The sequence below is a fragment of the Condylura cristata genome, unplaced genomic scaffold, assembly GCF_000260355.1.
Source record: "Condylura cristata isolate star-nosed mole 26May11 unplaced genomic scaffold, ConCri1.0 scaffold00013, whole genome shotgun sequence".
NCBI classification, from domain to species: Eukaryota; Metazoa; Chordata; class Mammalia; order Eulipotyphla; family Talpidae; genus Condylura; species Condylura cristata.
This window is the reverse complement of record NW_004567114.1, coordinates 38,173,592-38,196,491: the sequence shown is the minus strand read 5'-3', so window position 1 is coordinate 38,196,491 and position 22,900 is coordinate 38,173,592. Positions and strand designations below refer to the sequence as shown.

The following is a 22,900-nucleotide window of genomic DNA, read 5'->3' as shown; positions in this document are numbered from 1 at the left end:
TGCAAAATCTGATACAATAGGTCTGGAATGGGTCCTGAGATTCTAGTGGGATACTCTGATACTTTCATTCTAAAGCTAATGATCAACACATTGAAACTACTTATTCAAGTTCAAGGAATATATGAAAAAGGCCATATTTGCAAAAGTATTTATTTATATACATTTTAAGCTCACATTAAAACTTCTAGAAGAGAGTAAGATGAAATATACAAAGTTGATAGAAACACATATACACTGATCTTTATCTGAAAAGAATCATATAGATGGGTTTAGATGAACTGAGGTCATCCTGCAAAAAACCAATGTTCCTTTAAATCGTGCTGTGAAATGTCTTCCCATAGATTAAATTTAACTTGTATCATTCAGAAAAGCTAAGAAAAAGATACCTTGAATTTATTATTAACCAGCTATTCACATGCATTAGCCCAAAGTTTTGTGCCTCATAATTGCACATCTCATCATTTATACATTGCTGAGACATTCAGATAGGTCCAGATATGATCAAATGAATGTCTTAAATGTGAAATGCTTTGGTTATTAGGCTTTGACTTGGTTTTTGGCATTACTTTTATAATTATGTCATTCCAGTGAGTCATTACAGATAATCCATTCAAAACAAGACTTGCTTAATAGGATTACAAAGCACTCAGTCTTGACTTGATTGGAAATACCTTTAAGATGCTGACAACAGTAACACAGAATCACAAAAATAAAAGCTTTATTCTCCACATGCTAGAGTCCACCATAAAGCCTTACTCATTCTTAAAAACAAAGTTCCTCATAGTAATGCCTACCCTGGGTATTAGTACATTATTGAAATACTAGAACTGTAAGTGTGCCTCTTCTACCCTGAAGCCTATAGCTTTGTAATCCATTTCTATAAAATATGCTTAAGATTAAATATAAAAGCAGTGCATTTAAAGCTTCTGGGAAGAATTCATATTTTAAAACCTGGCTTTATTTAGACTTTTAGAAAAATAAATATTGTGGCTGGTCCTATTCCTTCACTCCTTTAAAAAATTTGAGCTTATGAGTTCAGGCATCTAAAAACCAGAAGAAAGCAAAATAGAATACAATTTCCTTTTTCTTAGTGTGATAAATTTATCACAAACGCCAACTTGATTCTCTTGCAATGATGATCTCATCTTCTAGGATTAATTTTATAACTGCTCCTAAGAAATCAAAAGAATGTTTAATGAGTGCTTTAAGTAAACAGCCACATGCCTATAAGCCAATATATAATTTGTGGTTTTTCTTTTATTTGTGATTTTTAAATTGTACTATTATAAAGTCTGAAAGTAAAATCTAAATATTTAAAGTTTAAATTTAATGTCTTTATGCTATAAACCATGTTATAAAGGACCAGTTAAATTCACATTCCAAACTACTCTATAAAAATAAACAGCAAATAATACATATATTAAGCAAATTTAATATATGTATTTCTCATGTTCTTTCTTCCCCGATCTTGCAAATATGCTAAAGCAAGAAATTAAAAACCTGGATGGTTAAATTAACTTTCACTTGAGCAGCATTTTGGATTAAGGGAGTCTAAAACTTTCCAGAAAGTCCTTTTTACATTCATTATACAGCATTTTATATACATTTAAATAACATCTTTATAGGAAAAATTAATTTATACTTCAAAATGTAAAAAATAAGGAAGTACACCATATGATCACGTGCTAAGACAGCTATTTGAGAAATGTTTGGTGTTTACTTTTGTGTTAATAAACTTGTATAACTTGAAGCATATCACTTAATATACCAGAGATGCTTATTTTTAATCTTGTTCTAGGCCTATCCAGTTTTATGTGAAAAAAAAAAAAAATGTGTTAAAGCCAATGCCATACAAGTAGTTGAGATTATAGAATGTTTTCTGTGGAGGAGAAAGATTATAAAAGGCATGATAGGGAAGGATTACAATTCTTTTTCCAGTGGGAAATTAAGATTTCCTGATAAGTGTCCAAAGATGAAAAGGTCCATTTCAGGAGTGTGAACTTACAGTCTCACAAATAACCATACTCTTGTCAGGGCTTTTGTCATAATGAGGACTTCTTTGTTGGTAGGTAGGATTATAAGCAGATGGTTAGGCTGTGAGGAACCCAAAGTTCCTTGATGCAAGTTATTTGTTGAGATTGAGTATCTGACATTAGATGACTTCTTAGGGAGTCTGTGTCTTCTTCATTTCCTGCTGTATAAAGTGGTACTGGATTTTTCTTTTATGCCTTCTATAAGTCCATGGACTTGGCTTTCCAGAAGTACACCAAAGTGAATTTTTCCTATCTAATTACTCTCCCATGCAAACAAAAAGGTGGCTGTAATAAGTTTTGTTAGTGTACTGTACCATGTAAATCCTCTAGCAGTTGTTGGTAGAAGTAGGTTAGAAGCAGAGATTTTCCTTGGGGGAAAAATTATCAATCTAAAATGTGTTCTGGTCTTCAAATGGGATAAAATGGCCTATTTCATTCTCCTTTACCTCAGCTGACATGCCAGTGCTTACTGTAAAAAATTCCTATCATATCTGAGGTGTAAAGAACCTATATTAAACAAGCAAATAATAAAAACTCTTTGAGTTAGGTTTTCTAATTCTAAAATAAGATTTCTCAGAAGCTAAAACTCACTAACAATGTAAAAATAAAATTCTCATGAAAGCTGTAAATAGAAGACAAATAAATAAGGTCATGTGGTTTATAATTTTAAATTCTTAAAGAGGCCCAACAGTATATCAGGAAGACAGTTTAAAGCATTGTTCCCTGAGGTCTTGAGGCAACTCCAATTATAAGTTCATGAACTCCAAAACTTCAGTCTCTCTCTCTCAGCTGTCTAAGAGTAGCTATTTACTCCAAGTGTTTTATTCAGTTCTTTCCCTATAGTTCAAATGCTTCAAGAATGTGGCTTTATCCATTTCCTAGAAGGCAAGATTCCAATGAAATTTCTGAGAAGGAAAAAAGAGACCGCTTAAAGAGAGTAAAGCTTTAACATTAGCTAACAGTTCAGATGAGTAAATCAGTTTTACATCTATAACACAGCAATAGTGGTAATACTGTCAAAGATGTTAGAAGGTAGAGTTCTATGGACTTTTCTAACCTCAGTGATTGAGGCCAACTACCTTATCAAGCAGAAAGTCTACTAAAATAATTGAAAGGATAAAAACTATTAGAAACAGAATCATTTTTCAATACCAAAATATATAAGAAAACATAAATTTGTTTTAAAATCAAGTTTAAAACAACCAGCTAATCAGCTCTCCAACTTGAAATAGTGGGTAAGTAGAGTAAGTTAGTATATAATAATGATTTTTTAAAATTCATTCAAAACTGGGGTTTTAAGGCTCTTAATTGTTTTTTATGTATCTACCTTCTTGGAAGCTATTACAATTTTTTTTAATTATTACAACAATTTTTAAAAATTCAAAACTTAGGAAAAAATTCAAACTTGTAAATTTACAACTCTAAGAGTCTATTTAGTAAAACTAATTATAATGACTAGAGACTCCAATTCTGTTTTAGGTTAGATTAGGCTTTACTCCATTGAAGGTTTTTTAAAAAGTTACAAGAACCTACTGAAATGTACCATCCATTTCAGTAAAGTGCACAAATAAGAATTTATCCTTTGGCTTGGTTAAGACCTCAAAGGAGGTGTAGAAGTCAGTGGTGCTGGTGTCAGATTCCTGACTATGTTACTGAGGCTGGCGATCTTCTCTTCTAGGAGGTAATTTTTCTTCTCTGCCGTTTTTTGTCTCTGTTCAGTCATTTCCAGAGCTTTCAACAACTGGGCATTTTCAACATACAAATCCTTCACTATTGCATCTGTTTTTGTATTCTTGCAGAGCTAGAAAGAGAACCAGAAACATCTTGACTCCATTTCTCTAATTCTTTAAAATTTAAGATCAGGCATTAGAACAGTTGTTACAATTCTATCAATCATGTTTTATTTTAAACTTAACACTAACATCAGACCTGGCATCGGGATACAATTAAAGCAAATCCAATTATTGCAACTATTTGTTTTCTTAATGAACATACTGATATTTGAGGACTCAATAATGAAAGTTTTTCCCATCTAAGCAAAGTAGGTGCCATTCATGTATTCATTCTCTAAAAATATCAAAATACTTTTGTAAAATCTCTGATATGTCTGGTGGGAATTGTTTAATTCTGTTGTTAACAAATGTGTTAGCTTTCCATTCACAGTATTACAACCTAGTGATTATTTTGAATCAATAAATATTTATTGTACATTTATTGTTTCCATTCTTTCTATTAGGATGTAAGACCAAATAAAAGACAAAGGACAGTTCCTATTCACTTCTGAATTAAGACTCACTTGAGGTTATTCTTCTTATGTCTTATGTATCTAGAAAACCAGGTTGGGCTACTTCTGTGACACCTTCTTCCATCCACATCTGACCAGTTTTCTTAGATTCGAGAGAAGCTATAAAATTTTCTAGAATAAGTAATCCTTTTTGCATGCCTCTTCAGTGGACACACAAATAACTTCTAAACACTGAGTTCCTGACTACCACCAGCAGGTGGGATGGATCAAGCTGTGTAAAGTTCCTGAAATTCAGGATCTTGATTATAATTCAGAGCATGGCCTGTAGGGAGTCTGGCTGTAGCTTGGTATAGGTAATTTTTTGAGTTTGTCCTGATTGTTGCAAAAAGAAAAGCTGAACTTTCATTTATTATCTCAGAGCCAAAAAATCTTTCCATTTATTTAAATAATGAACATTTCCTGTTTGGGGCTGAAAACATACATAAAAATTAAAATTCGAGTTGCTGAGCCTCATTAGAAATGCTTTAGGTTCATATAGGTCACTGTAAGCAAATAAATATATGCCTTAGCAAAAAAAATACCATCATTAAAATGATACTCTACTGAGTGGGATAAAAAATATTTGTATGTCATTCATCTGAGAAGGTCTGAGATCCAGATCTATAAAGAACATGTATAATTCAAGACCATAACACCCAATCAAAAATGGGAAAAAGAACTAAGTAGACAAAGAAGACATATGACCAATAGGCACATAATAAAAATGTTTATCATTTCTTTTCAGGAAAATGCGAATCAAAACAGAGACATCTCACATATTGAGAGTGGCCAGTGTCAAAAACACCAGAAACAAGTGCTGGTGTACCAACACTGTTGGTAAGAATACAGACTGGTCCAGTCCCCATGGAGGGCAGCATGGATGTTCCTCAAAATATGAAAAATAAATCTATCTCATGATTCAGCAGTTCCACTCTAACTAAACACTAAATTGAAGGGATATATGCACTTCTGAATTCACTGCAGCACCACTTATGACAGTGAAGTTATGGAAGCAATTTAAATGCCTAAGGACAGATGAGCAGATTAAGAGCATGCAAAGATACAGCAGGGGAGGAGGAGGGAGAGTGGTCAAAATGGGAGAGAAGAGCATGAGGGACTGTGGTGATAGTTCACAGGTGATAAGGTGGTGGGACATTTATGGGGATTTATTCATTTATTGCACAAAAATGAGTAACAATGTAAGGGAAAAAATGAGATACACACACACAGGACTATTACTCAGCTATTAAAAAAAAAGATGAACTCTTGCCATTTGTGACAACATGAATGGAACTTGAAGGGATTATGCTAAGTGAAATAAACCAGAAGCAAAAAGAAAAACACTGGGTGGTTTCATTCATGTGTGGGCCACAGGGAAGCAAAATACTGGGTCAGACAAAAACAAACCCTAGAAATCTGACTGTAAAATTGAGAATACCAGAAGGGAAGGGAAAGGCTTGAGGAAGGGGAGGGGCCCAATGGTCGATGGTGGAGGATTCTGGGTGCTTTAGTAGAGGGTGTGGTATGCTAACATATCTGAAGGGGTATAAACTTCTATTTCTGAGTCATATGCCATGTTATTAGCCAATGTTACTACAATTTAAAAAAGCCTTAAAAGACCTTTGGAAAAAATAATGTTAAGATACAGAATTCATAGTTTTGTAGTATGGAGAAGATAGAATCTTAAACTTTCTGGTAGATTTATAGTAGAATTTGCCTATATTCTACTATAAACAAACAAACAAACAAACACAGCAAAAGTTATTTTGAGTAGCAATATAGGGATGTAAACTGCAGTTAAAAGTGGAATGTGGGCCTTCCCTGGTGGTGTAACAGGTGGAAGCACACAACAGTATGAGGCTGTCCACAGCCACCACAGCATGAGTTCAATCTCAGCCAAGGAGCTGACCCACAGGGCACAATAGACCTCTCCTGACCCGCCCACTGCTCCTCTCTGAGGTGTATTTCAGTGCATCTGCCTGTTCTGCTCCCCACTCTGTCTCTGGTGAATCCTCTCACCCCCTGCACCTCTGGCCTGTACCCTGGTTCTTGTATGCGCAAATAAATAAATCTTAAAAAAAAAAAAAAAAGTTGAATGTGAGGTGGAAGTGTAGAGATGACCTGGAAGGCTCACTTGTTCTTTAAGCTGATTCACTTTCTCCTGAAGAAGCATTTTGACCAGTTTCAATTTCTGTTCAACTTCCATCATTCGTTCTTCCATGACAGTTACAAGTTCTTGGTTTTCCTGAAGGAAGAAAAAGTGCATTCTCATTTGAAAATCATGCCACACTGAAAGTTCTTTTCCCCATAAGATGCCCAGAGAAAGGGCAGCAAATGTTTGTCTTTGTAACAGAGGATGGATTTCTGATGAAATGGAAGTTCTGAATGCGGCATAGTTTGCACTTTTAGAAAAGTAACCCTATCAGAGAATCAAAGATAAAAATAAAAAACTTACCTAGGTTACCATCTTCCCCTGAGATAAAAATCCTTAAAAACCCCAATTTAATACTTGTACACACTTCTTGTAAAATTGGTATCCAAAGTAAATTAAAAGGTGGCTGTCAATTTCCCTTTTGTAATTTGGTCTTTGCAATGACAGGGTAAATGACAAAACAAAAACTGGGTTTATTTATGGTCCCTTTAACATGCCAATCAGCCTGTATTTTGAGTGTCTGTTTTTCCTTTGAAATGGCTCATTATTGTGAAGATGTTAAGTGTTTCTTTTTTCATAGTGCCAGCCTCTGTCAGTTATTCTAGTCATTTGTTTTCCAATATGACATATCAGTATGAAGCAAACATCTGGATTGGAGGATGGACTTATCATCAAAAGACTTAAAATTTAGTGCCTTCTCTCCACAAACAACTTCTAAATAAAAGAGGGAAGGAAAAAGCCTGTTTTTTTCTCCTCTCCTCATAGCAGTGATAAATTATGGCATATGGGTTTTGGAGAGCAGAGAGACTTAGCGAAATAATGTATTAAGTAACTGTTTCCCAATCCCGAAATGTCTAGGTAAGGAATTTCAGATATTAGAAGCTTCTTCAAATGTTTAAGCAAAATTCAGTTGTCTGTGGTTGATGGCAAAACCTGCCTTTTAAAATATTCCGAAAAAAGGCATCCTTTAAAAAGCATGTAGAATGATTGTACATGAGCTGAAAGCCAACACTTGTTTGAATATGAAATAACAATTTATTCAAAAATAAAAAATAAACTAGACCTATTATAACTTTGTCTTAAAAAATCTAATGCAGAAAGTAAATTTGAAGGAATCAGGCCTTGTGAATATTTAGTTTAAAAAAAATCTAATCCTACATTTTAAAAGCTGTTACGTTTTAAAAAGTTCAAATCTAACTGGAAAATGCCTGATTTTTACTTGTCTCATAAAAGCTAAACAAAGAAAAACAAAAGCCCCATAATAATTAACATGAAGACTACAGAGCGTGGCAAGAGTGTGGGGTGAGAAAAACAAAGGCAGTCATATATTGAAATTTTATTTTATTGCTTCGTCAAAATTTTCCTGTCAAAAAAAGTATCATACATCTTTTACAAAACAGTATAAATAACCCTGATTTTTTTCAAATTCCATATATAAAAGTAGTACCTTTTGTTAAAAATAGTTACAGCATATGGAATGAGAAAATATATAGAATACATCCTTTCAAGAATCTCAAAACCACACTTTTAAAATGGCATAAATAAAATTATTGGTAACAAGCTGAAATTTGTGAATCTGATTCACAAAATCTGTCATTGCTGTATAAATAAGACATAATACTGTAAAGGTTTAACAATAATAATAATAATAAATAATAATTTAAAAGAGCACTTGACTCAAAACATTTCTTAGCTTATGTCTGTGTGTGTATATATGTGTGTGTGCATGGGTGCATGAGAGAGTGTGTGTGTGTGGTATGGATATGGGTGTGGTTGTGCGTTTTGAGTATCTGCAGGGTAAGAAATGCCATCAATAGCAGCCCAGTTTTCACAGGTGCCCAATCCTTCTGTAGGAATCTGCATGCACTGCTCGCTGCTCCGGTAGCAAGGCCTAGAGAAAGAAGGCAAGTGGTACACTTCACCCTGATGTCAAGATTATGTTGGGGGGAGGGGGAGAGGGGTGTCTCAAACTGCACATTTATAATGCAGACAACTTTTAAAGCACACACAGTAACACTACATAGGCAAGCAAAGCAACACAAAGCAGAAGATACCACATCATTCCACGCACAGACACAACGTGCAGATTCTAAAAATGGCCTGTTTCTTTAAAATTAGTGGCAGCCTAGTTACCAGAAATGGGAGAATCTACAGTAGCATGCTAATGAGGGCAATGAGTAGACTACCCTGCCTGGCTGGAGGAATTTCATTTTTTAATGTATCAAAATCTTAACAGTTTTTGTCTGTCTAGTCATGATGTTATTGAAAAAAAAAAAAAGGATGTGGTTTATTTATTTAAAATATTTATTTTTGCATAGAAGAATGAGGGTATAGGCCAGAAGTGTGGGGGACAAGAGGATCCCCCTTTCTCAGGGTGGGGAGCAGAACAGGCAGATTTACTGAAAAACACTGCTGAGGAGATCCGAAGGCCCGGTCAGGAGAGATGTGCTGCAACATGTGGGTCACCTCCCTGGCGAGGGATCCAATTCAGACAGTAATGGTGATGGTGCTGAGACTTAACCCCTAGCCTACCAGGGAGGCCCTGGATATGTTTGTTTTTAACAATGGGTGAGTTGGGGAAAGCAAGCTTTCAAAAATGGTGTGTATGAGAGAGTAATGACTAGAATGTTAGCCCTATCATTTCGTGTAAAATGTCCACTAAAAACTAAAGTCAAACTTTTACAATTTAATTCTGCAATGAAAAATTGAAGCATTTGGCCAATATGCCACCATCACAATTTTAATTTTAATTGAAGAATTTAAAATTTGGAAATTGAAGTAGAATATAGAATCTTTTTAAAATATGGGTTTTAAAGCAGAAAAGACAAAATTTTAAAGTTTTGTCAAACAGATGACAGAGGTACATCACAACAAAGCATAGCTATACAGGAGTAAGGGAACACCCTGTTCCAGTGTATTATTACAGAGCTAACGTGACTTTGCAAAGTCACTTTGAAGGAATTACAAAAAGAATTGGGAAATTCCTTATTACAGGTCAATAGAAAGGCAAGGTACTTGAAAACATAAACTGAACATCCGAGGCAAAAAAACTAGGGCCCTACACAAAGAGCTAATTCAGAGCTAAGAGACTTCTAAACAAGAATGATTATGAATAAAGCACTGAAGAGAAATAACTATCTGAAAACTTAGGCAATGAAGATTACATCCAGTAATGAGCTGGATTCAAGCTAACTTAAAGGGGAGGAGAATGTGGTTTTTACTTTCTTAAATAATCTATATTAAAAGTCACTGGTGACTACTTTCTTAGTTGTGAAAAGCGCCCACTGTGAATTCCATGGGATTCATAAGGCTGCACATCTCTGGTATAAGGAAACCCAGGATGGTTCCTCAGAAACACACATCATAGAATATTTTTGGCAACAGACAATTTTGTCAGGTCATTTGTGCACTATACTCAAGGGGTTATGATAGCTATTTACCAATAACAAATGTGCAAGGGAGACCCAAAGCACTCAACTGCCCAACTTAGAAGCTGAGTGTTCAAAAATAGCACTGCAACAATAAAACAAACAAAAAAAGCACTGCAGGTGTATGGATTTGTAAGGCGGGTAAAGTGTAATCCTCAGAAGATTTAGGTTCTTTCTCTACACCTTTGAACTGGTTTAACTTTCAAATCAACAGGCAAAATTAGACGACCTGAATTCACTATTTGAGAAAAAGAGTCTCATACCTGTGGTGTGTTGGTTTCAGAGGTCCTATTGTCAAGTTCCTCCTGCAGGCGCTGGTTTATCCTTTCTGCCTGCAGTAGCTGGTGTTGAAGCTGCAGAAACTGCTCCCTGGGCACCATTGGGCAGGCCTGCTGCTGGAGCAGCTGCAGACCCCAAGCACGAGGGGTTGGGCTAAGCATCGCAGTGGACCTCAGGTGCTGCATCTGGAGAACAAGGCAGAGCCCTGGTCAGCTGCACGGTCTTTAGTCACAGACTGGCCTGAAGGTGGCGGGAAGGGAGTGATGAAGTCTGTGATTTAATGGCCTCCCATGCTCACTGATGACTTGGAAATAACATAGCACAAGCACATACTAAGAAGCAAATGGGAAGAGGAATTTTGCCTGGGAGGTAATAGAACTGATAAAATTTCTTAAAAGTTTTAGACGTAAAAATGGTATTTTCTCACCTCACTTTTAAATGACTGTAAGGGCTGGAAGTACACACTATGTCTGAATTTTACTGTTTTTCTGACACTATTATATTTCATCATGCCTCTTATTTTTAGAAACAAATGGGGTTGAAGTAGGCAAAGAAAAAAAATTGCCAATTTACTTACTGTTCATAGAGATTCTTAAAAGTAAATGTTCAATGACAACATATTCCCCAAGTCAGCAATCTCTTTGAAGAATCTCATCCTGCATCTAAAATTATTTTAACTTATCTTAACTTACCAATGCTATTCCATTAAACAGCACAATAAGATTGGCAGCTCTGGCACATAAGGTGATATCCCAACAGCTGGGAATTGAGGTACATGAAAAAAAGTATTTGTTCAAGATAATGAGGCAATGGTGTGCATTATCACATGCCAATCAGAGCTGGGGAGAAGATGACATTGCATTTGGCCAGGGGAACATGCCACTTTCTATCTGTCAGCACATGAGCAGACACAGGGCACCCCAGAGGCATGCAGCAAACATGACAATCTCAAGAAACACCTCCATGGCTGTGAGCAGGGAAAATGACCCGCTAAGACACAGTGCAATAAACATTATCAAGAAACTTCAGAGCCAACAGCCATTTCTTTAATCTGAATTTCTGAGGTGGGCTATTACCAAGTTGAAATACTTTTAGTATTTAGAAAGCCCATAACTTAGCTCTCAGGAATATGGAATACGGAGAACTACCACCCCACGGTTTTGTATAAGTGGGATGATTTTCTTCACACATTCATCTTTTTAAATACTGAGGAAAATCAATGTAAATGTACACAGAAACATAGTTCACAATTGAAGTGAAATGAAATGAATATTGGCTCTTATCTTAAGTATTTATTAACTCTTATTAGTCAGTAGGAATGATTACATGAACAGGGGTTAATGAGATGTTGCCATGCTATGAAATTCATTAAAAGAGAATGTTCTACCTTCACACACTATCTCAGGCAGAGAACTGCACCCTTCTCTGCTAGTCCCAACCACAGAGTTCTAGGTACAGGTTAGCCACAGACAAAACAAAACAGATAAAAGAAAATTATAGGAGTTACAAAAAGAGAAAGTCAAAGAATTGAGTTATACAGAAAAAGAAGAGCATAAATTTGGTGTATCACGCATCTACATGTGCTTGAATCAGTAAGAACTTATGAAGGACCAGCATTTACATTTCTCAGTATATAAATTTCATAGATATTAAGTGCTTTGTAAGTCTAAATCAGCAGCCACTCCTCAATTACCATAATTTGGTTGGTCTATAAGCTTGCTATCTTTACATCCACCCACGCCAATATAACAACTGGGAAGTCTCCAGGTCCAGTATGGAATGAACTTTATGTTCAATACCTTTGGAGATACATAATATAAACTATAAAACATGTTTGTCATTCAATTATCTGAACTGTGGGCTATTAAAAGTATACCACAGACTTGAGAACTACTAACCACTTTTACTAAGTGTTCTAAATGAACAGTTTATAGAAACTGTCTCACATAGTTGAAACCTGATATGGAGGTCAAATTCTTCCATTTCCTAGTGTAGTCATCTGGCATATTTAATTATACTGGGTTTGAGGGTATACTACATTAGTCAGTGTCTTTTAAACTGCCATGTGGGAATGAAGAGAGATCCTTCCCCCAAGAGAGTGCATGTATTATATAGGCACCACTTAGAAAACTTTACTTAAATTCCTTGATCCTGAAGATTGTGATGCAGGAAGATCTCCATATCATCCACTAGTCCTCACCCAAACCTGATAGAAACTCCAGCCAGATTGAGGATGGACTGTACTTACCCCTCAGGTGAGGTGGGCACCTAAAATAAGGTGTAAAAACCACTAAACATCTCAAAAATTGCCTAATCTAGTGATATTGTAACCTTAAATTTCAGTTTGTAGGGTAGGGAGAAGAGGAAGTTATTATGTAATGGTTAGATTTTCAATCGGGGCAATAAAATCTTGGAAGTAGTGATGACAGTTGTAGACAGGGTGAGTGTAATTAATGCCAGCGAATTAATTGTCAAATTGTTATAAATCTATCACAGTTTTAAAATTAATAAAATGTACCAAAACTATTGAACTCTTCACTTTTAATGAGTAAATTACATAGTATATACTATTATTTCCATAAGGCTGCTAAGAATACAATTTGTATATATCTGTATAGAATTAAGCTCAGTCTTACTTTCTTATCAAAGTTTTACATGCTTTTCTTTAATCAGCCCCAGTGCCAAGAATACTCATTTTCCTGTATCCATAAGCAAGTGAGAGCAGGTGGAAGAGGACTGGTGGCCCACTGTCAGAGCATTTAGACAGGATTTAACACTGGTTAAGTATACCCTGTTACTTTTCAATTTCGTACTAGACAGATCAGGTTTAACTTCAGATATCTTACTCATTAGAGTATACAATTATTTCATCAGAAAAGAATATCTTCATCTAAACATAGCCTGAAACTCAGAAGCTTTGAACACATTTATTATATACTGTCAGAGAATGAAAAAGTGGTTTGGCTATTGCTATATATAGTTTCACTAATCTACCCCATTAGCAGATAAATCAGAAAGACAAAAAATTGCTGGAAACCTCATTGGTCATTTAAATGTCAATATGGTATGTCTACCCATATCTCTTGTTCGAAAACCAAGAATCTGTTTAAAGTAACCTTTGCATGTGCCCAGCTTCATAAAAGAAATATTTAAATATCTCCCTATAACTCTAACTTAACAAATATCTGTATAAGAAATATTTTAAGAATACAAATACACATTTTCTAACCTAATCCTTTCTACCTCACCTAGTAGAATGAAAACTTGATATCCAAGCTGACTAACTTTACAAACCCATTTTTATATTTAACAGAGGTACCTCTCACACAGTAGTGCTGATTTGTAAATGAATGAACAATGGTAAAAACTAGAAGTACTGGATTCATAAATGCTGGTGCTCTCCTAAATGATTTCTGAATTGCTGCGGTTGTTAGAAAGCAATCGCATCTGGAACACTCTGCAGTATGGCAGGTATTGGGAAGCTGATACGATCACAGCAAGGTGAGAGAATTTTGGGCCCCTTGGTCAGCCTCAGACAGAAGTGCCACTGTTGAAATACAGGTCCTTGTGTCTTAGGAAAACTTATAGTATTCCTTCCTCTACAAAGCAGCATGAAATCCTATCATTGTGTAGGTAAGTAAACCTATCAAACTTGGTAAGATAGATAGATCAAAGAATTCAGTTTGTCAATGTACTTAGGTTTTCATTTTATCATAATAGGAATTCAATACTATGCTATTCTTTCCCAACAAATGGTTCATTTATGGATTAAAATATTTTTCATAGCAAGGGTCATTTGCTTAAAAATTTACCTCCATTAACTGCTCATCCAGTTTTACTTGTTTCTTTTTCAGGCCTTCATTTTCCAAATGAATTGTTTCTAGTTCTTGTTCAAGCAAATTAATCTGACTGACCTGTTAAGTAAAAAGATTCCTTTAAAAATACCAAACAGAATCAACTGAGTTGCTATGTTGTTTGCATTTAAAAATCCGTGCTAGTCAGAACTCTTCACTCTAGAAGAAAGCCAAGTTACTTTATTGAGGGACAATAACAAATAATGTAATTCAGGATATAGAAAGCACACTTAGCCGTACAGCTCATCCCATGGTAGCCAGGCTCTAAGATGGGCCACAAGATACCTTCTTCCTGATATTCACACCCTTATGTGGGCTGTAGCTAGCTTTTGAGTGAACTATATCAGGGTTCATATGGATAATCAACAAGTAGTGCAGAAAGGATGGCATGTCACTTCCATGATTAGATTATAAAAGGTAATACAGGTTCTCTTAGTCTTTTGGAATCTCTCTTTAACTCACAGAAACTGTGACATGACATGTCACAGTTTTAATTTGTTACACAGTAATGACAAATACAGTCAAATCAAGACATTCCTAATATTCAGGTATATTTTACTAACTTATAAAATCTTGCAATATTAATGAAGATGATTACCTGTCTTCTTTATGAAAGTTTAACTTTTCCTTTTTTCAGCCATCATGCAAATGAAAAAAAACTGTGATATTGTTTTAATAAGATTATAAGAGCATAGATACATGGAAGAACCAAAATTCATCATTGTAACCATTTCCTTGGAAGCAAGGAAGAAACACACACCTAGAGGATACATCAGTCATGATAGAGATGCAAGGTATACTAAAAAACTCACTTTTTTATTAGTAGATCGTTCCTTTTGGAACTGCTCACAGTCTCTCTTTAAGCTCAATTTCTCTTGTTCTGTGGATTTCGTACTACCTGATGGGTTTAGATGCTTTTGGTGTTTGGGGGTAGGAAGTTTGGATTCCAGCTGACGAACCTAATAAGAAAAAATGTAAGAAGAAGAAATGCTAATGTAGTAATTCAACCAGGAAAAATAAATGACAAACATAAGGAAAGTTTTAATTTAATTTTTGGATTTTGCTATATCAAAAAACCCCTTTTTGTTGTTCAGCCAGCTTGCCAATTATTGAAGTCAACTTTCTGGATTTCAAACTATTTGTAGGTAATTCTACTTTTAGTCTGGTTGAATCTATACACTCAACATTATTATGACTAGAGAGTTAAGGGGGGACTGTCCCTTGTTTGTCTCAACAAACAAGGTCCTTGGCACTTTTGCTCTGTCAGCATATGCCTATCAGGAGTGAATGTGGTATGACTTAGTGAGGGGCTGTTCAAACATGAAACAGTTTGTTTATCTCAACTGAATTTCTTGTGGATAGGGGCCACATTGGTCTTATTCAAGAGGGTAACTTCAGTGACAGCATTTTCTAGCACAGAGTAGATGTTCCAAATGAAAACTGTGGCATTTCAATACTTCAGATAACTAAACAAATATTGCTGAAATTCATAGGGAATCACACAAAAACTTTGACTAGACAAAATACTCTTGACTAAAAAGAGGAAGAATTGATGTATTACATGCTCAGATTTTAAACTATACTACAAAGCCATAATATTTAAAATAGCATAGTACTGGAACAGAAGCAGACCAATGGAGTAGAAATGAAGATCCAGAAACAAAGCCACATGTATATGGTCAATTGATTTATGACAAAGGAGCAAAGAATAACACTAGAACAAGGATAGACTCTTCAATATAAATTGTGCTGAGAAGACAGGACTGCTACATGCAGAAGAATGAAACTAGATCACTACCTCACACCATATACAAAAAAACCCTGAAAATGGATGAAGGAATTGAATGTAAGCCCTGAAACTATAACATACATAGAAGAAAACATAGGCACAACACTCCATGACATACACCTCATAAACTTCATGACATATACCTTTGAGGACTCTTTCCCAGAAGCAAAGAAAATAAACTAAAAGATAAACAGCTGGGACTATATGAAACTATACTTGGTACAACAAAAGAGACAATAGCCAAAATGAAGAGGCGCCCTAAAATTGGAAGAAAATATTTATACTCCATACAACGGATAAGGAATTGATATGAAAGATCTACAAAGACCTTACACAACTCAACAGAAACAAAGCAAACAATCCAGTCAATAAATGGGCAGAAAAGCTAAAAGGACACTTCTCCAAAGAGGAAATGCAAATGACCTATAGGTTTATGAAACTTCAACATCACTTATATGCAGGGAAATGCAAATCAAAACCACAAGGGTGAGAATGTCTCATATTAAAATAAACTGGCAACAACAAATGCTGGTAAGGATGTGGAGAAAAAGCAACCACTGCTGATGGGAATGCACACTGGCCCAGAGGGAAAGTTGTGTGGAGGACCCTTCAAATCACTAAAAATGGATCTACCTGATGACCCAGTAATTCTGCTCCTAGGAATCTACCCAAAGGACACAAAAACATTAATTCAAAAGGAAACCTGCAACCTATGTTGTATTCACAATAGGTGAGGTACGAAAAGAACCCAAGTGCCCCAAAATAGATGACTGGATCAAGAAGAGTTAGTCCAACAAGACTTTAGTCTGGTTTTGCCATTTTTTTTTACTACCAGTCTTTTTGTATGAGAAATATATAGTTAACATAATTTTCATGGGCCTGTCTTTTGGATCTGAAATTCAGATCAGACTTTAATATAGAACTGCTTATACAAAGAAAAAACATTTTGTAAACATAAAAGGATAAAATTAAATGCAAGTAAATGATACATTATACAGTTGTTAAATAAGCCTACTATAACAGAATACTCAAATTCATAACCTAGGGCCATTTCCATCATATCAAACATTCATTTTCACACCAAACTATTTTCAAACATATGCCACATGTGCAGCTTTTCAAGTTACCTTCTCCCGGGAGTGTGTAAGTTCTGCTTTGGTGTTCTCCACCACAACTTGGAGTCTCTCCTTTTCTTGCCAAACCAGCTGTTGTTTGTCATGCATCGGATGATCCACCTTGTCCCAAAATGGCTTCTGCTGCTGGTTATGGAACCCCAATGGCTGGCTGGCTATTTCTGGAGCCCAGTTCTTAAGAGGGAATCATAGAGTTAAGCTTTTAAAAACAAGCTGATTTGTGTTTTGAATGTCATATTTACCTAATGGCAACACTTAGGTAATTTTGTACTTTCACTTTGTTTTCTAATGGGAGTTAGTGTATTAGATAGTGAGATAAATGAAGCAATATTCTTAGTTTGATTTTCAAAAATGGCTTGGAACTTCTTTGTTCAAAATAGTTTTTGGCAAATTAGCCCCATGGCTTCTTACAGCAAATATTATAGGGCAAGTCACAGTTTCATATGGACTCAGACACAGAGATCCATCCATAGCCTTATTTTTAAGAAGTTTTGCTTTGAATCCAGATCACTACTGTGTTGGTTAATAGAGGACACAAAGGGAACTCTAAATGTAAGGCTTTTAGCAAGTTAGAACTTTCACAAGCTAAACTCTACTTTCATTGTTACATTTGCAATCATAGCCTTTTTTAGAACCCAAAGCACATATTGTCTATGTAATTGAAGCCTGAACTCAAGAAGACAGTTTAAGCTCACACAGTGATATTTTGGATCCTGAGAAATACCTCAAAAAATAAAAAAGGTAACAAGTATATAAAACATTGTACATCTTTTTTTCTTTTTCATGTTTTGGCTTAAAAGGTCAATCTCATTTTAAGAAAATGTCAGTCCAGAAATATTTAAAAATAGAAAAAAATATTTCATTTTATGAATCATAGTTTTTAAAAATGCACCAAGAGGTAAGTGCCTACTTATGTATCAGGCCAAAATCTTAACGTCTATCCCAACCCCAAGGCCAACAGCTGTAGCATTGTTCTTGATTTACTTGATTCCAGAGGAAGCAATATTGTGATGTTAAAATGAGAGGCACTTTCTACAAGATCAAAACATTACAGTTTTATCACCATAAAACTCAGCCAGGGTCTGACTTGCACAATACAGAAAATGACCTCATCATTATCAAATTCCATTTACATGAAGTCAAGAAACAAGCATCATCCTACCCTATGATGTCAGAGGGTAGAGAAGTAGATTGTGTGGGGTTATCACCTGGGAGGCATGGATTTTTATATTTTTATCTAGTTGGAGATAAAAATAAATTTAAGTATTTTCATATTTTTTATTTAGGTGGAGATTATATAAACATAGACACACACAGGTATGTAAAACACATATACACATAAATATATGTATATATACACACATACTTTATAAAAATAAAATATTCATTATAGATTTAAAATTTTTACATTTTATTGCATAAAGTTATATCTCAATAAAAAGAAGAGAAATTACCTTGTCAACAGCATTTTGAAGTTGCTTATGTAAAGACATTATTTCTTGTTTTAAAGCCTCATTTTCCTGTTGAGTCACTTGCAGATCAGATTTAATTTGGGACATTTGCAGGTTTACATTCTGCAGGGTGTCTTCTAGATTCTTAACCTGCATCAGGAGAAAAAGCTCACATTGCTACAGAAGTCCTCATGCTCTTACCTATAGCTTGTCTGGGAAAGGATGAGGGCAAGAGAACTCCAAGGTCCCCCTGTTTCTACTCACTTTTAAGTACCTCAGAGAAAACCCAGGGCATTACATATAGTTGCAGAATGGTAAAGTTAGGAAAACAAGTCAGGCTTTGAGCAAGATATTGCTAAAATCATCATTTATTAACAGGTGATAGCTTAGACAACCTATATGTATCAATAAGCATGATGAAAAATGGCTTTACTAAATTTTGTGAGAAATTATCTTAACCCGTGGGGTTGGTTTGTAAAGATGTCATATTGCAAATAAAAATATATACTTGGGCCTTCCCTGGTGTTGTGATGGGTTAAAGTGAAGCATTATGAAGCTACTGGCAGCCACTGCAGCACAAATTTGGTTCTGGCCCAGGAATGTGACCCACGTGGCGAGGCAGACTTCTCCTGTCACCCACTGCTCCTCTCAGCAGTGTACCTCAGTATATCTGCCTGAAATCTGTCTGGTGAATCCTCTTACCCCCTGCATCTCTGGCCTGTACCCCTGTTCTTATATGTATAAATAAATATTTAAATAAATATATTTATTTTTAATATGTGTGTGTGTATATATATATACATGTATATACATTTATACTTGTAGAGTCCTATTCCATGCTATTACTTGTATTTCAAGTAAAACATCTTTTTTAATATGTAAAAAATATTATAGTGATTTTAACTATAAAGAGCATGAACCTGCCTTAGAAATCCTATTTCTAAATTAGAAACAGTTATTGTTTCTAATAGTTTCTAATAGTTACATACTATTCTCAAGCCTTCTTAAGAAAACAGTCTCATAATCATGAAATAATTACAATAATTAACTTTGAGAGAAAAAGTGTCTAAATTACTACACCATACTATAAACATTTGGTATATACTGGTCAAATTGAGTCATACTGAGTCCTCTTAGGCCACTTCCACCTGGAACATTCTTTCTGGTAGAACTATTGAAATATATAGGAAAGCATCAACTGTGCCACTCAAACAAGAATTGTCCACATACCTTTTCCTGTGAAGACACCAGCTGTGACTTTAAGCTTTCACTCTGATATTCCTGAGATTGTTGTTCCTGCTTCATAGCAGCAATTCTGTGCTCCAAAAGCCTTGATTTTGCCAACTATCTCAGAGAGAGAAGAGAGGTTAAGAGGCAATTTTTGCAAACAAACCTAACCTTGATTTCTGGCCTCTACATATAACATGAGCATGGTAAAGGAAAGAAAAAATCTATCTTTAGTCTTGAAGAGATCTCTTTAGGGATTTCCATTTTTCCTTCTCTCTGCCTTATTATTTGAGGGTGGAAGATAGTAGGCTGGTATGAAATTTTACAAAGTTTCCATTAAAGTAGGTAGGAAATAGTATCTTTGAACTTGCTAGGAAAAATAAGGCCAAAAAGGGCAAGGTTATGAAATACAACACTATTTGTTGTTTAATATATATCTATAAATAGAATAGTGATATGCATATATGTATGTATGTGTGGATACATATACACGGATATGTATATAACTATATATGTGTCTTTCTATATAGAGAGAACAGGATTATGATATATTAAAATGAGACAAGCTTTATATTATTGTATTTAGTAACATAACTATTTAAAGACTAATTTAGGCTCTGGTGTCAATTTGGCGTTGGCAGCTCTAAGGTGACATGATGACAACTGGCATGCTGTTCCAGAAGCTGGAACAATGAGCCTAATGCCTCACTGTGCTAATGCCTCTATGAGGCCCAACCCCACTGTCCATAAAGAAATGCTCATGAGGGTACCCACACTGTGATGGCAAAAATCCTTTTTTTAATTACCTTATCAATGCAGCTGTTCAATTCTTCACTTAGGGCTTCTTTTTCTTTCAGCAGTGTCTCATTGTAGCTGAGGACATTAGAAATTTGTTGTTGGAAATCAGCGAGATCAGGACATCTGTGCAGCTGTAAGAGATAAACAAATGGGCTGAGCCCCTCCATCACTTTATTTATAAAGAGATATTTATAAACAGGGCATTTTCATGACTGCTGCTATCTCCCTGTCTGTAGATATTTCAGAGGATATACAAACGTTAGGGGACTATAATTAACTTTAACAAAATGTTCCCTGTTAGCTTTTTTCTGTTCTCCAATTGGCTGCGAGAATGTTTGCTTAGATCGACTCAACCCAGACATTGTTAAAGAATGGCCCAGCTTTCCGTTTTCACCTTCAGGGTAAAAGAAATAACCTACCACCGTTCTGTCATCTACTGAACTTGTGCACACACGGCACTGTACGTTTTCCTGTGGCTTTCCTCACCTATGAGGGAAATGCCTAAATGGACCTGCTTATTTACATGTTGCTGGTGTGGCTACCCTGGCCTCCTCCCCTCAACTTTAGGGAATTAGGACAAACCAAGGATGGCTTTTGTTCTTTTGCAGCAGCAGCCTTAGTGCTATGGATATTGAGGGCCAGGTAATTCTGTGCTGTGAGGTGCCACTCTGTCACTGTGGGATGGTTAACAGACTTTGGCTTTACCTACTAGATGCACCATTTGTGACAACCAAAAATACCTCAGATAATATTACTAATGTCCCAGGTGCTGCCTGTAGTCCACAATCATTGCTTTAAAGATTCACTGCTTGTTACACTTCTTCACCCTTTCCTATGGTGCATATGTTTTAAATTTTCCTCCTTTTCATGTGACATTCAAATTTTCAATTCTCAACATCATTATGATTCTAAGGCCTTCTTTCTATTCTCATTGTAAATTCTTTTACATTAGGAATAGTATGGCACAACACATTTTAAGAATTCAATCTTGTCTTCAACTGGCAATAAATCCAGTATATCTTGCAAATCTAAACTAGCCAGAAACAGAAAAATATACATTTTAAAAAACGTAGGGACCTTCTTCTTTGCCCACTATCAGGCCTCTTTTTCTTAGGACCCTCACAAAAGTTACTGTGTCCATAGAGTTGGCATGTGACTTCTGTTAAAGTGCTGTTCAAATTTCTTTTCAGTGCAATGGATGATACAAGTGCTCTGTGTGCAAGAAATTGTTACTTATGCAGGGCAGCACATACTTCCAAGTCTATGCTACACGTACCAGCAATGAACAGGCCCTGTTCTACCTCTGTGACCCCACTGTCCAGCTGCCATAAAACAGTTTCCAAATAATGGTGTGTTTTTCCACATCACCATTTGTACCAACACTACTGTCAAAAAATATTCAATAAAAATGTGCCAAATGATGTACCAATGCCACAGTTTTCCTCCCAATTCTGCTCGTTTTCAAACTTGGAAAAGTCAAGAATGCACATTTTCCAAGTGATGGATTTGCACTCACTGTATCATCTTGAAGAGTGAATAAAAGATTTTCAAAAGGTAAAGGAATAAAGTGTGCCCATGTTAATTAGGGTGAGCTGGGTAATAACATAACAGCTTTGGAACTCAAAATACACCACAGAGGCCCTCCCTGGTGGCGCAGCGGGTTAAAGCACAGCACTGAGAATCTGAAGCCACTTCCCTATGAGTTCGATTCCAGCCTGCCGCCTGCCCCGGAGGAGACCACATGGCGAGCCAGACCTCTCCTGACCCGCCCGCTGCTCCCCTCAGCAGTGTACTTCGTCGATCTGCCTGTTCTGCTCCCCACTCTGTCTCTGGTGAAGCCTCTCACCGCCCCTGAGCCTCTGGCCTGTACCCCAGTTCTGTATGAATAAATAAATAAATCTTTAATTAAAAAAAAAAAATACACCACAGAAGGGACCTATGAGTGCTAACATCTGGCACACTCAGAAAGATATTTTCTGTTGTCTGATGGTGGAGCGGATATACTGTATCTAGCACATTTGACTTAAAAATGTTCTTATAAAGGATCTGGCAGGTTCCTGCAAGTCCATTAATCCTATTAGGATCAAAACTTATAGGGATCAACTAGAGATCAATAGAATATAACACTCAATGGTAGAGACTCAATATATTAGCTTTCAGCATTTACTTTCATAGAACATAAAATAATACAAAGAATATTTTATAATCCAAGGATGTTATAATATTAAAGCAATCTTTTGGTGAAGCAATAAATCAATAGAACAGCTAAAGTCCCTTACTATACGTCAGGATTGCTCAAACTGAGTGATTCCTGTACTCACTGAAAACACAGGATGAAGAATAAAATAGGACAATATTCAGGATCTAACTTTAAGATGAACCTTCTTTTATACTTAAAGTTAACTCTTTGTTTGAAATTTGGAAACAGGCTTCTTAAAGCCAGGTTAATAAGTGATATCCCATCCCCAATAA

At 35.6% G+C, this 22,900-nt stretch overlaps 1 protein-coding gene across 1 annotated transcript in view; it reads right to left on the bottom strand.

The window, feature by feature from the left end:
• NIN (ninein (GSK3B interacting protein)) overlaps positions 1-22,900 on the bottom strand; it is a 95,456-nt gene continuing 72,556 nt past the window's right edge. The window contains exons 22-30 of the mRNA XM_004681877.2: positions 20,437-20,559; positions 19,634-19,747; positions 18,407-18,553; positions 16,947-17,126; positions 14,843-14,989; positions 13,989-14,090; positions 10,161-10,361; positions 6,452-6,562; positions 1-3,834 (exon numbers count right to left, since the gene is read on the bottom strand). Coding sequence (XP_004681934.1) covers positions 3,625-3,834; positions 6,452-6,562; positions 10,161-10,361; positions 13,989-14,090; positions 14,843-14,989; positions 16,947-17,126; positions 18,407-18,553; positions 19,634-19,747; positions 20,437-20,559 — 1,335 coding nt within the window. The 3' untranslated portion in view covers positions 1-3,624. The remainder of the gene's footprint in view (positions 3,835-6,451; positions 6,563-10,160; positions 10,362-13,988; positions 14,091-14,842; positions 14,990-16,946; positions 17,127-18,406; positions 18,554-19,633; positions 19,748-20,436; positions 20,560-22,900) is intronic.